Below are 14,148 nucleotides of genomic sequence, written 5' to 3' on the forward strand. Positions count from 1 at the left end.
CGCTCTCCATCTGCTCTGTTATCTACCCAAATTCAAAACTAGTGGCTTGTTAATGCCAAAGACCTGAGGTGTTGAGCCACCTTAATTAGTTACACCCTTTGTCATTAATTGTCTCTAGAGTGTTTCTGCAGAGCTCCTACTCAAACAGCCTAACAGATCTTGTTTTGGTGGTGGGGCTGTTTCTACCTCATGTAAGGGGGCTGAGCAGCTTGGCTGTTGGGTGGGCTGAAACATTGGGAGCAGTGAATGCAGTGGTCCGGGCTGGTCGCTGGGCAGACCATAAGGCTGTATGGCGGGAACTTGGGGCATCGCTGGAGGCAGGTAGGGACCACCAGCCGGTCCGAGGTAGCCCTGAGTAGACCAGAAGAGAGGAGATCATCTTTAATACATACAAAGGAAATGTTTCTCACACTGTTCAAAAGTTATAGAAAGAGTGCACTGGCAATTCTTCACCAATCTACTTTGTTACCTTTGGACAGAGCCAAGATAACCATTTTGCCCTGTTTCCAGTCTTTATGCTCTGCTAAGCTAATGGTTGCTGGCTGTAGCTTCATATTTAATGTACTGTACAGACATGCATATCTGTCTAATAGGGGTGTAAATCACAAGTTTCATCACAATACAATATCATACTGATTCAGTGACGTTTGTTGATATCACAAAGTCTGCTACAATACAATTTCAATTCGATTCGATTCAGTAGCCAGAGATCGATACGAGACAATATCATATGCTGATTTAACACAATCACTTCCATTCATATCAAATCACAAACAGCAACTAAAATATCATCTGACACTTTTATTCTTGAGCTTCAACCAGACATTTAAATGAAAAACAACCTTCTCTTTTAACAAAAAATAGACCTCCTGTTCACTATAAAGTGCCACATTCTGATATAGTGAGCTTTACATTTTCAAACTGAAAACTGAAAGAACATAAAATTTTGTTTGTATACCTTAAAGAAGGATATTTTGTAAACCTGAGTATTTTATCTTAAAGTGGCATGGCTTACACACAGCATGTGACCACTGATTTACTGCCCAGAGGAAGAAAATATCATCGCTAACTTATTCCTAAAAAAACGTACAAAAACAAAAAAACTGAATTACTATAAAAACTCAGATGTTCAAACTTCAACACTCTCTGATGCAAGCCTCTGAGTAAATCCAGTTTCTTTCCATTTCCTTAGAAAGTTAATATCATCGGTCTCTGTCCCCAGACTGACCCTAGAAATACTAATAAAAGAGAGGCCCATCACTGAATGTTTGGTCTCCATAAAAAAAGTCTGGCTACTGGGAGTTAGCTGCAGAATGAGAAATTCAGACATCGCTGGATGTATTAAGCGTAGACTATAAGTCAGTTGTTGCTGTGTTATTTTCAAACACTGATAAGATGAAAAAGAAGACAATAGCTGCTTCATGCTAATTAATATGAATATGAATAGTTTTGTAATTTCAAGTGCTCATGTGGCAAATAGTCTTTGTCACTGTAGGTTCAAGAACAACCTGGTAGTCAGTTTCCACGGTGCTCTGCAAAAACAAAAATGATGAAAGGGGGAAAAAAGAGCAGGACTCTGGTGTGGGCCTGCCCAGTGAAGTGAAATCTTGAGGGGAAAGACAGAGACATCAGTCATTAGAGAAACAGCTACTGCCAAGAATACCCAGATAGCCTCTGACCCTCCAGGGAGATTTTTAAAAAGGCTGAGTGAATGTCAAGCTATCAGGACTAATCCAAAAGCAAAATCAATCATTTAAGGAGAAATCCAACACACTTGAGTAGAGGATGTAGGGAAAAAACCTCAGAAGAAAAAAGTTGAATCACATGACTATTCTGAATGATTCCCTGACATTAGTCCTCTGTTATGTAAAAAAAAAAAAAAAAAAACATCACATCAAGAGATCAATACATTCAATAGACCAGAGTGGGAGTCTACATGGTGTTGACAACTCAGTTATACAAGGTGATAATTGGCGAGTATGCTGGTAGTTGATTGTCAAGCAAATATCCTCTTTAACAAAGAAAATGTCCAGCTTTTAATGTTCTAAACTGTGAGCCAACCTGTGACTGAATCATCCTTAAATTATGCATGACCTGGCTGTTGCCTGTTATTGATTCAGTACGCTTCACAGAACAGAGAAAAATGGAAGACAGTGCGCCAACAAGAATCTTGAATGATTTCTTGATTCTTCTCTTGTATTGAAGCTGACCAAGCATACCTGACTTCAATGCATTAATCCTAAAGAGAATGTAAGCACAGTCTCAATTTACCATTATGTGCATAAGTGACCAGTCATTTAGACTAGAGGCATAATTACCTAATTTAATTGAACCTATGGTTCAATTATTCAATTGAACATATGGTTAAATTAAATTAGAAACAATACTTTCTCAACCATATTCCATAATCCAAACCAAAATCCTTATCTTAATCCTGTCTAACCCCCTTCTTTTATGCTTTGTGTTGTGTCCTTTTCATTTGGTTGTCTGCTGCTGTTTTGTTATTGATTTATTGTAATTTTAATATCCTTTGAGGCAGTGAGTGCTTCATTAATATGCACAGCTACATAAGTAAAATATTTAGATTAACAAAGAGAAAATCATTGTTAAGGTTAGATTTTGGGCAACACAGAGGATGACTTTAGTGCTTTTTTCTGACCTGCATGGCCACAGCTGAGCTGGATGGTGCATACTGTGGTTGCATCTTGGAGTAGGATGAGTAGAATGGAGCCTCGTTCATGAGCTTGTTGTAAAGCTCCAGGGCCTCCAAAACTTTCACATTCAACTCTGACAGCTCTGAGTGTTTCCTGCAACATAGAGTGAGACATTTATTGGATGAGGACATTTTTCATCTTTAGAACAGTCCCATACAGAGTGCTATACAGGTTTTCCTACTGAAGCTTCTCAAGCATCTCCTGAAGTCTAAACAGCCAAGGCACAATCATCGCTATCCTAAAATCATAGCTGACATGGATAGTAGATAATCTAACAAACCTAGCTGTGAATTTAACAAATGAATAATAATTCTTATAAACATAAGTAGTTCATATCTAAAAATACCTGTCAATCTCCTCCAGCTTCTCATCAATCATCGGGTTCATCTGTTCACATGCACCTGTTTGATAAGGTATTTACAGTTAGGGAGGGATACAGAACCAGATTTAGACAACAACAGACCGACTGCAGCTGTCACTAGCAGAGCAACTAGATTTATACTGGCATTAAGATTTATACCCTCCAGCTGGATCAGCTCTGGGGAGTCAGGAGCTGGATCTGCAGGATCTGCATTCTGCAGCAGTGCCAGCGTTTTGTCCATCTTCCCCTGCAGAAAACAAGAGAGCGGGTTTGGGTTGGCAGTTTGATTGAGTGGTGATTTGGGTTTTTAAATATGTCCACTGAAGAAATGTAGTACCTCATCTATGAAGACGGGCTCAGGCTCAACTTTGGTTTCCAGGCATGTCTCTTCAGGACTGACTGTCTTTTCAACATAAGCCGCTGTAGAGGAAAAGGTTAAGTTTGATCAGTCGTTCTGAAACTAATTTCCTCCAGTTGAAATCAAAGAGCTGAAGGGTATACAGCATTCTAAAGGCACAAAACTTTAGCCCTGAAAAAACAGTGTGTGTGAAACTACAGGGGCTACAATTTTCAATGTTAATTTTCAGATTCTGTAAAAAATACCTACCCGGCTCCGGTTCAGCATTGAGATTGGTTGTGACAAAGTTGGAGGGGAAAAGACCCACTCCTCTGTGGTTCTCTCCTTTCCACCAATTTGGATCGCTGTAAATGACACCATGAAATAGGAATAAACATCAATGCACGAGCTTCTAAGAGTGAGTCATATTGAGCATCTGGCTAAGGTTCACACCACCAGAGCCATCACAATATAAAACGATGGATTAAATAAAAATTAATTCTCAACTTATGGTGTATGCGGATGCTCTGCTAAAGTCACTTGTGAAATGGGTTTTGCCTGCGGAACAGACTTTGCCCGGCTATTTAATACATACAGTATGTGAACCAATTTTAGACTGTAAATTGGGAAGGCTTTATAAAGTGATGCATTCTTTTAAGCAAACAAAAGCATAAATTAATACTTTTTTTCTTTACAGATTATGGCTATGATGATCAATAAAAGGAAATCAGTGTTGGCAATATCACTCCAAATGAGATATATATATATATATATATATATATATATATATATATATGAATGATATCTCCTATACTAACAATTCTGTGAGACTATTGAGATTCATACTTCTGGATGCATCTTGCACATGTTAAACAAACCCAGGGATATTACATGCTTCATAAAAGAAGGATTTATTGCACAGGTATTGTCAGACTAAGGATAAAGCAAAGCTGATTCTTGATTGGCCATGTTATTTAACTGTACCTGTCATCCAAAACCAGAATTAGTTCTCCAGTTTTGAAGGTCAACTCATTATCTTCAGCAGCCTCAAAGTCATACAGTGCACGCACTTTACGGACCTCCTGCCCCCCTCCACCATTGGTGTAGCTTGGGGGATCAGAGGTCATGGTCAAGGGCCGTGTCTCTGCCTGCTGCTTCTGCTCCTGCAAGGACAGCTCAATGGCTGGAGGAGGTGGAGGTTTGGATGTGAAGAAGAGAGAACAGAAGAGAGATGGAAAGGAAGGAGAGGCATGTATTTGTCAAATGTCCAAAACATATGGGCTTGGCACAGCCACAGGATTGATCATTTTTTATTTAAAAAATATAAACAGTTCTCAAAAGACTGATTATAAGAAACAAAAAAACCTTCTGATGCACAGCAATGTGAAATCTAGTTGATAATCAATTTATACTGCTCTAAGGAGTATTTTTCTGAATACTGGTACAAACTAAAAAATAATAAGCCTTAAAAATACATTGCAATAGTTGGAAAATATGTGTTTGTAAAAGTATGCCTAGATGCCTAGATGAAGCTGACAAAGGTGTATCATGGCATCTCACTTTACCTTTGGCTAGGTCGTCATCATCCAATGCTTTGCTCGCAGCTGGTGTGCTGACCTTTGTGGTAGACCCCTGTGGTCAATATAGAAAGATAAGGTCATATGTGTATGTGTGTGTGTCTGTATACATACTGGAGAGAGTGAGAGTGATGCACTTAAGACTAGAAGTGAAAAACTGATTTCCAGTGTCTGTGATGCCTTCTGCAGTTCATGCTGGGGACTACATGACGGTCAGAAGTGTGGCTCTAGCCATCAGACAAAAACCCTCCACAGAGCTATCTCATCGTTTTTTGTCCAAGGTGACCTGAGGCAGTTCTCTGACATAACAATGAGGTCAAAGTGGACAAATAGGTCAACTAGATATTGCTGCTGTTGCTAAATAGCAACTGTTGACACTCACATATTCACAATGGGTGAACTTACACTGCTAGTTGCTGAAAGTATTACAAGAGCTGTCCAGTACAGTATAAAGAAAATCAAACATCCATGGGAAGATTTACAGGGTGCTGAAAGCAAGCTATAATTTACTGAGGATTCTCTCAGTTTTAGATCCTCCTAACGTTGCAACATGACACAGATATCAATGTTCGATTGAGTGCCATTTTTAAGTTTTAAAACAAGGGGGAAAAAAATGTCCCTCCAACCAGTCTGGAGAAAAGCTAATAGATACAAGTGTCAGTAAATCCACACCAAGTTTGTAAAGTAACCTGATTTAGGTAAAAACTGAAGTACACATATACATAAAAGGTGAACACACACTAATGGGTGGAGTTGTAATTCCATCTAAAACCAGCACACACAACTGCATAAGCCATTTATGACAACTTTAACTGACAGACTGTGTAACAAGAAAACTAAATGCAATGTACACCAATGGAAAGGGACTGGGAAAGTCAATAGTTTTACATGGCATTTGGCTGTATATAAACATGCTGGAGAAAAAAACAGCATCCTGTCTAAAAACAACCTTAAAGTTCAGAGTGAATGATAGCTAAAAGGTAAATAGTGGAAAGCATTGCCACAGCTTGAGTCATACTACCTGCTGCTGTTTGCTCATCAGATGAGCGAGATTAAATGTCATAACTGCTGCCTCGTGTGCCACCTGCTCTCCATTAAAGCAGGTTTCCCAGCCCCTTCCCACTGCACAGATACAACATGGCTAAACTGAGCGCAGCCAGTGGCAACAAGTAAGGATGAGAGAGCAAATAAAATTTCATGTTCTGAGTTGTCTGTTTATACTGTGAATAGATAAAAATGAATCAAATTCATCAGTTGTGAAGTACATTTATGTCTGATTGTGGATTATTTGTCCTCAGTGGCCCCTTTCTTAGATTCACCTGCAAAAACTAAGCCCTTGACAGTACATAGTTCTGGGGACCTCCCAAGTGTGGAGTTCCCCTGAGGGAATTTCCAGAACCAAAAACTTCTGTAGATAAATTCATACCTCTCTGACAGTGTTAATCAAAACTGAGCATTATAATCTTTGTAAAATTAGAATTTATGGCTGAGCTGTATTGAACTGCATTAGACTATACACATCTTTTCATCTAACATGCAATGAGTCTAACATGGAAATCTAGGTTCTGACTATAAACCCCATTCTTTTCCACTTGCATCACTTATTTAGACTGATTAACGTATGGATCTTGTTTATTTTACTTTTTAAGAGGGAATAAGTGCTTCTGTATGCCAGCAAATTTGTTTATTATAAACTCACAGTGCAAGCATAGCTTGACTGTAAGGTGAGGAAAAAAAATGTATCACGAAGCTCAGTATACAGAATTTGTGTTTATGTTTACCTCATTCATTTGTCTTTTCCCTCTTAAAATATTTTTGAAAGCATGATGACAAACTCAAACTGGTCAACATCTAAAGAAGCAAAGCCTCGGTAAACAACACTGAACAAAAGCTGCCAGCCACAGAGAGACTATTACTATATCATAGATGATGCAATTGTAGGTCAACCTGAGAATAAAGTCCACGTAAACCACTGAACACACATGGTTATTACATAATAAATCCCACAGACAGCAAACGACAACTATAAAAACAGGCATCTCTGTCCTGACCCTGAGACATAACACACATATCCACAGAATTATGTAAAATATGTGAAGAGGAAATTCCACTGTAAGCTCTTGCCATACAAATGCAGACAGACAAGCTCCACCCAGCCTGAACCTTCACACTGACAAGACACTAGTCTGCAGTGAAACCACAGCCACAATAACAGCCTTGGACTAGACAAAAAGAATCCACACACATACATACTATCATGGTATATGGACTGTAACTATAAATAGGGGAGGAGTGTGGAGTGTTGACTGCTAACACATTAAATCAGTTGGATGACAGTCAAGTCAAAGTGTGCAGGTTCCAATATATGAGACAAACCACTTAAAGCAACTGGATATAACAAGATGCTGGTACATCTGGCTGTGGCTAACATGTTTGTCACTTTGGCAAGCAACCATACTGTAGTTTCTTAACCAAATTAGTATTCATTATTGGCTCAAGACATTTTGTTATAGTTGAATCTCAAATAAACATGAATTTCAATGTTAATGTGTAGTCAACCACTGACTAACTTATAATGTTTTTGGGGCTATCCATAAAAGTTATAAGAGTGGGCAGAGATTGGGGTACATTGTGTTTTGAAAAATCTGTTTCAAAGGTCATCAATTTCAAATCTTTTTGTCCATTGACTGAAACAGTAGTTGTAATGATGACTTCTAAGTGTTGTATTTCTTGTTATTTATGTTTGTCTAGTAAAGTTTTATGACTGAATGATTATATATGAAGAAACCCTGATGAAAGCAAGACATTTTGTATTATCTCAGCATACCTGTGAGGATGTGGAGGGGAAGGTGATGCCGTCCTCTTTCAAAGACTTGATGGTAGCACCAATTAGACTAAGTTGTGGATCCTTCTGGAAGTCTTCTGCCCACTCCACCATCAGAGCCTTTAGCTTTTCACACACCTTAGGGTGGGCCTACAAGGGGCATGCGAACAAATAGATAAGTTACTCTCTCCAGAGTTTTATGGATAAAGGAGACTGTGAGGCTGTCTGATAACAGGTCTCAACACAGTTAAGGGCTAAATGGTTGTAGGAATATAATTAGGATTCTATCTATGGTATTTCAGTTCTTCAGAGTGTAAGGCGGTATGTGTAAGAGATGACAGACAGATATGGTTACAAAATTGGAATAGTGAGAAAGTACCCTGCTCAGCACACTCCGTACTTCACTGGCAAACTCCCTTGAACAGATTTCCAAGTGGAATATTTTGCCACAGTTTGACACACAAGCACCAAGCAACTGCAAGAGAGAAAGATGAAATTGTAAAAAGCACCTATATATATATTGTATAATAGCAAAACAATAGGATTTTTCAATGTATTTCAACCAAGGAAGGGATTGTATCTACCACTCACATTACTGAATTATTTATAGCAGGTGAAGATTTGTAATTATAAATGGTTTTGATGACAATAGGGCTTTAATTGTCTGAATGAGTGAACACAGATCTCTGAAAAAAGATCAGGGCATGTGACAGTATTTGCTCATGATGACTCAGACAGAGAACCAGCTCTCATACTAAATCCTTCCAGTATGAAATCTTTCACCTCCATGTATGGCTTTAAACAATGGGAATATTAGATCAATTACAGCTCCACTGCATCTTAATTGCATAAGTGAACACTTACTTCTTATGTCTAAATGGAACAGAAGAGTTTGATCCTCCTTAAATGTTAAACTGCATGTTGCTTTTCTGTTGTTCAGGGAGGATTTTGTATGCTTTGGTTTTTATATACCCAAGATGTGCGTAAATTTGGTGACATGACAACAAGAAAACTACAAGAAGAAAACAAACTCACATTAAGAGCTTGCATGGCAACATGAGGTACTTTGTGGTTGACTCTCTTCATAATGGATCTCAAGCTATCCTTTGGTCTGGAAAATAAGAGAACACAATAATAACTACAATGACTTCTAAAACAACAAGCACAGAGATGCTCCTGTGCAGGTCCTGTTTATTCATATTGTAGGCTAATTTCAAATTAAAACTCAAATGTGCTGTACTTAAATAAGCAGCTATTTGAATTGCAACACTGTACAGTTGCTAATGAGCTCTTGTTATGCAAAAGAAAATGCTTTTTTCCAGCTTACCCATTGGATGTTGTCCCAATCTTATCGCAGATGTCCATAATGAGCCCCCAGTCATCTGTTGTGTTGTTTTCATTGGTTGCCTTGTCTGGAAATATGTCACACAGGGATAGAGTACATATGGACCAGTGAGAAAATATCTTCACTGGCATTGCAGCTGCTTGTCTTCAAACATAATGTATTCATGGGCAGACATGCCATTCACAATAGGTAAGTGTTATGGTAATGAATAACAACCACTGAACTGTCATCTTTTAGAACTGTTTAATGTAATCCCACCAAAGCCTGAGCCAAAGTTGAAAACATATCTTGGAGGGATCCTAAGCAAACTGCATTTCACATTTTATGCTGTTATATTTTTTGAACTTGTAGGGTTCCCCATGTCCAATCAGTCTTAAAGCATTTTAACTTCGGATCAGTTTAGTACATGCCAGGGTGAACAACAGACATGCTAATTAAATTACATGAAATTTTTGGTGTTGAAAAGTACCTCTGCTCTTTTTCCCCAATAGGTAATGTCTCATGTTTGTGTTTAGTTTTGTAATATTTTATAAAAGTGTACTCATTTTTATGATGGTATTGTAGGTGGTCTTTTTGTCAGGTGAGGTAACCTACTGCTGCTTTGTAATATGTAAGCAGAAACTCACTCAAATGAACATTTCCAGCTCATAGAAAACCCTGTCATGAGACACATCATCCTGACTATGTAACACTTAGAGAACCAGTTAAGTGTAACAGTGCACTATTGTCCATTCATACAAGAACTGGGCTGTTGCAGGGACAGATATGGGTACTGACCAAGGAACTTTGCATAAAATTTACATGACCTGATTGTGAGAATGATGTGAAAAGACACATGTACAACACAAATGACCATGCTAACATGATTAGTTGATTAAGCAGGCAGTTGATAGACAGAAAATTAAATGCCTATAACAATCATATTCATCATCTGTTAATCTGCAGATTGCTTTCTTAGCCAAGTATTACATTTTTCTTTTTTTATCTGATCAACAGTGAAAAAAATATTTAGTTTACAATTATATCAAACAGGGAAAAGAAGGAAAAATTCATATTTGACAGGCTGAAAATGACTTTTTCCCCTATTACTACTTGCAAAATTATTTAAGCAATTAATCAAAATAACTCTGATAATCAACTAATAACTTCGATGATCAACTAATAACTTCAGTTTTGATTAAGGCTGCCACTAACGATTAAAAATAATCGTTAATTTCTCCCCCAATAAAAAAAAACTGAACTACACAATACGTCAACTATATTTGAGATCAGAGGCCTGTACTACGAAGCAGAATTTGCGGTGAGCGAGGTAACTTCGGGTTTAACTCTGGGTTTTCAGTCTTACGACAGTGGTTCGCTTCCTACCGCAATAAATCGCCATGGTAACTGATGCTGAACGGCTAACCTGCTCCGAAGCAGGTTAACTTCAGAGGATCAGATCAAAACCTGTCAACAGCCCAACCACTGACCAATCAGATCACTGGAAAACTAGCGTCATCTTTTCTGCAGGGTCCCTACAGGGACAGAGTTTAATATAAAGTGACAAATAATCAATAAATAGATATTTTTATAGCTCAGTGGAATCGTTTTGTTCCAGTCTTTCCATTGTGTCTACAACAAAGCTTCTAACGAACGGTTTATCACACTAAATGATCACATACTGACATAACATTATTTTGATAGAACAAAGATGCTTTTATCCACGAAGTATTGAATATTTACCACGATTAAAAATGAACATTTCAGTCAGATCGACCTCAGACATTAACTCTCTCCTCCTCTTACTGCCACTGTTTATCTGCATTACATACTCATAGTAACTCAGAATAAATCATCATCAAATAAAAGAGCAAAAACGCTCACTCAGTGAGTAAAAAGCATTTATGTACTTATTCACAATAAATCCTCAGCCTGACTTTGATAATTGGAAATTAATTCTAGTGTTTCTATTCTAGTCATGTGGTCATATTGTTCACATTTCACCTTGTTAAATGTCATTTTTGGACGTCGCTAGGACATGCAACTATCAGCATTACATCTCATATAATATTAGGTACTTTACTCATGGTTCTGACAAAGCTGCTTTTAACTGCTCTGTCACATGAACGATCAGGAAATCCTGGGTTGACTTAATGAGTTGATAACCAGCGTCGTAAGACCGCTTAGCTGTGGTTGTTAGGTTTAGTGCAGCCACATAACGAAAAGATATCCTGGGTATATTGAACTTGTTTCGTAGTACAGGCCTCTGGTGATCGTATACTTTCGCTAGTCACGGTTTTTATGTTATCAGCCCCAAAGTTAGTTACGAAACTGTCGCTTATCCTAGCAAATAATAAACTTGTTGAAGTTGTTGACAATCTGTTAGCTTGTGAGCGACACATTAACAAAGTGAGACTGAGACGTGAGGTTGTTGTTACCAAATCATGTCTGTGATGACTAAACTAGAGAACTGAAGCTAAGCTAACGTTAGCTCCAAGTGCTGTTGGCCCTGTCGTTAGCTACTGAATACACCAAAGAAATACAATTTCACTTACCAACATCTTGGTCAAATGGATTTTGGGCAAATAAAGGCATTCTAAAAATTTTAAAAGAGTTGGACTATTTGACGACAGAAAAATATGTGTATACTGTAGTCTGACGTTTAACCTAAACAAGTATCTCTTCCTTGTCCATTAAATTCGCACCAGTTGCTCTTCCGGGAGCTTGGCTGCCTTCAATAATGCCTGAAAAATCTTTTTAAATATCGGCAAGCATTGGGCAAGTAAGTTATTAATACGTTTAGTGATTTAAATCAGTTAAATACTTTTTAATAATTGAAAGTACAGTATATTTACATTAATTCATAAAAAAATATTCAACACAATTCTTGGCACTTTACAACTCTGTTTATGCCATACTGTTAATAAAAATCATTTCTGCCCATTACAGTGTTTTGGTTTGTTTGTTTGTTTTTTCTTTTGTTTTGTTTTTTGTTTTTTGTTTTTTATCATCAGCCATGGGCTGGATCATTGGCGACAGCTACACCCTTGTTGCAGCAATGAAGGAGGACCTGCACCACCTCCACCTGCAGCATCCAGACAAGATCATCTTCTGTCATCACCAAGAGCTGCAGGTGGAAGGCTGGTGCAAATCCAGGGAACCCAGATAAGGCTTGCAGGTTTGTGAACAGTGTTATGGCCACATACATGTATGTTAATTGTTTAAATGATGGTCTTGTACATCACACCAACACCCTGTTGTGATAACTAGAGTACCATGATCTGTGGCAGACAGGAAATATTGGAAAGCCTCAGAGTGGAGGTCATCCCTCTTATTCTGTGCTCTGCCTGTACTGAATGGGGTTTTACTGAAGAAATTCTGGAGCCATCTTTTTCTGTTAGTATTTGCTATGCAGTCTTTTAGGAGAAAAGGTGAAATGTTGTGATATTGAACAAACAGAAAGAGCTCTAAAAACGTTCACTATGCAATTTGAGATGTTATATGGTGCAGCAACCATGACATTCAATATTAATTAATCTGATGACACATATTGCAACAAGTGTTGGGGACTGGGGGCCTCTGTGAGCCACATCAACCTTTACCTTTGAATCATTTAATCACACTCTGTTACAATACTTCCATTGAATGACACATGTATGTAAGCAAATAGTTAAAAGATTAATTTAACAGAGGAGTCTAAGACAAAAAGCAGAAAAGTATATAGCAAATGTTAATGATGGGGTTAAAAACATTTTTTTTCTGATCAACTTGCAGTTTAACTAACCTGAATGAAAATGTCAGGGTTTTTGGCAACTCGTTTCATAGCAAACTGTCAATGTTACAAAAACTTGCTATCAAAGACCTGCTGGGTGATACAGTCAGACAGTATATATGTTACCATTGTTTTATTATAAAAGGCATATTCTATCATTTAAGTAGTAGCAGAACTCGAAAAAAAAAATGTATAAATTCAATTGTGGAATTACAGGATGGACGATTATGCAGAATTCTTTGGTAGTTCTATGTAGTTCTAAGTATTCAGAACAGAGCATTTATCAATGCACTGAGCTCATGAAGACTGGTAGATAGTTCTGCAGGGACAGTCAACTGAACATTGCTCCCACTTGCTAGTTTCTGAGGTGGTAGAATCCGAGAATGTATATGCAGTGCCCACAGATATGTTCTACAGGAAATGTGTTTTAATTCAATCAAGAGACAGAGTATGTGATTCCACTTCCAAATAATATATAGAGAGACAGGATTTAACTGTACTAGTACCTGGTACCTACCATGTGTACTTTCAATGTAATGATTCACTTTCAACAGAGTGGCAGTAATTGTACAAAATAAAAAAAATGCATTTCACATTGTTTTACTGTAATAGCTGGAATACCAAAATTAGAAATGCTGGTGACCATAATGTATTCTAAAAAAGCACTTGTGCTGTATCTTAGTTTGTTAGTGTCCATGTTTATTCCAAAGTCTGTTATATAAAAATAAATACCACAGTAGTAGTTTACTGGTAAAATGCAGTATTCTAAAAGATAAACACAAAAATTCAGGTACAAAAATGAAGTTTTATTGTATATATTTGTCTAAAGTGATCAAAATGCACTAAAAAAGACAGAAATACAAGCTTACTAAGTAGCTTGCAGAATAATTTGAAAAAATACACTAGTCTAGTTTACCACTGACTTTATTTCTGTAGTTGTAAATGCAAACCACATGCACCAACAGTGCTTTTGATAGGTGCCTTGATTATCAATGGACCTTGTATGTCAGGAGTAAGATAATAAAATTGTTACCTTTAGAATATATATATATATATATATATATATCTATATATATATATATATATATATATACACACACACATATATGCGTGTGTGTGTGTGTGTGTGTGTGTGTGTGTGTGTGTGTGTGTGTAAAACAACCATCTTTCTTCTTCTCCTTTCAACTGCCACATCCTCATCCCTAAGGAAGGTGGGGTTTTTTGGTTTGTTTGTTTGAT

General features: G+C 37.5%; 2 protein-coding genes across 14 annotated transcripts in view; one reads left to right on the plus strand and one right to left on the minus strand.

Moving 5' to 3' along the window:
* stam2 (signal transducing adaptor molecule (SH3 domain and ITAM motif) 2) overlaps positions 1-11,860 on the minus strand; it is a 50,833-nt gene extending 38,973 nt beyond the window's left edge. The window contains exons 1-12 of one of the 13 annotated variants that reach the window (XM_051069729.1): positions 11,693-11,860; positions 9,141-9,225; positions 8,849-8,924; positions 8,193-8,288; positions 7,817-7,963; positions 4,978-5,044; positions 4,397-4,595; positions 3,683-3,777; positions 3,413-3,495; positions 3,235-3,322; positions 3,061-3,115; positions 2,660-2,807 (exon numbers count right to left, since the gene is read on the minus strand). In XM_051069729.1, the coding sequence (XP_050925686.1) occupies positions 2,660-2,807; positions 3,061-3,115; positions 3,235-3,322; positions 3,413-3,495; positions 3,683-3,777; positions 4,397-4,595; positions 4,978-5,044; positions 7,817-7,963; positions 8,193-8,288; positions 8,849-8,924; positions 9,141-9,225; positions 11,693-11,732 (1,179 nt within the window). In that variant the 5' untranslated portion in view covers positions 11,733-11,860. Of the gene's footprint in view, positions 1-2,659; positions 2,808-3,060; positions 3,116-3,234; positions 3,323-3,412; positions 3,496-3,682; positions 3,778-4,396; positions 4,596-4,977; positions 5,045-7,816; positions 7,964-8,192; positions 8,289-8,848; positions 8,925-9,140; positions 9,226-10,563; positions 10,600-11,692 lie in introns of those variants that run through there. The other 12 variants (XM_051069731.1, XM_051069732.1, XM_051069735.1 and 9 more) reach the window with 12 other exon arrangements.
* LOC108897097 (very-long-chain (3R)-3-hydroxyacyl-CoA dehydratase 2) overlaps positions 1-14,148 on the plus strand; it is a 78,916-nt gene that overhangs the window by 18,673 nt on the left and 46,095 nt on the right.

Source organism: Lates calcarifer, linkage group LG1 (assembly GCF_001640805.2).
Source record: "Lates calcarifer isolate ASB-BC8 linkage group LG1, TLL_Latcal_v3, whole genome shotgun sequence".
In the NCBI taxonomy this organism is placed as follows: domain Eukaryota; kingdom Metazoa; phylum Chordata; class Actinopteri; family Centropomidae; genus Lates; species Lates calcarifer.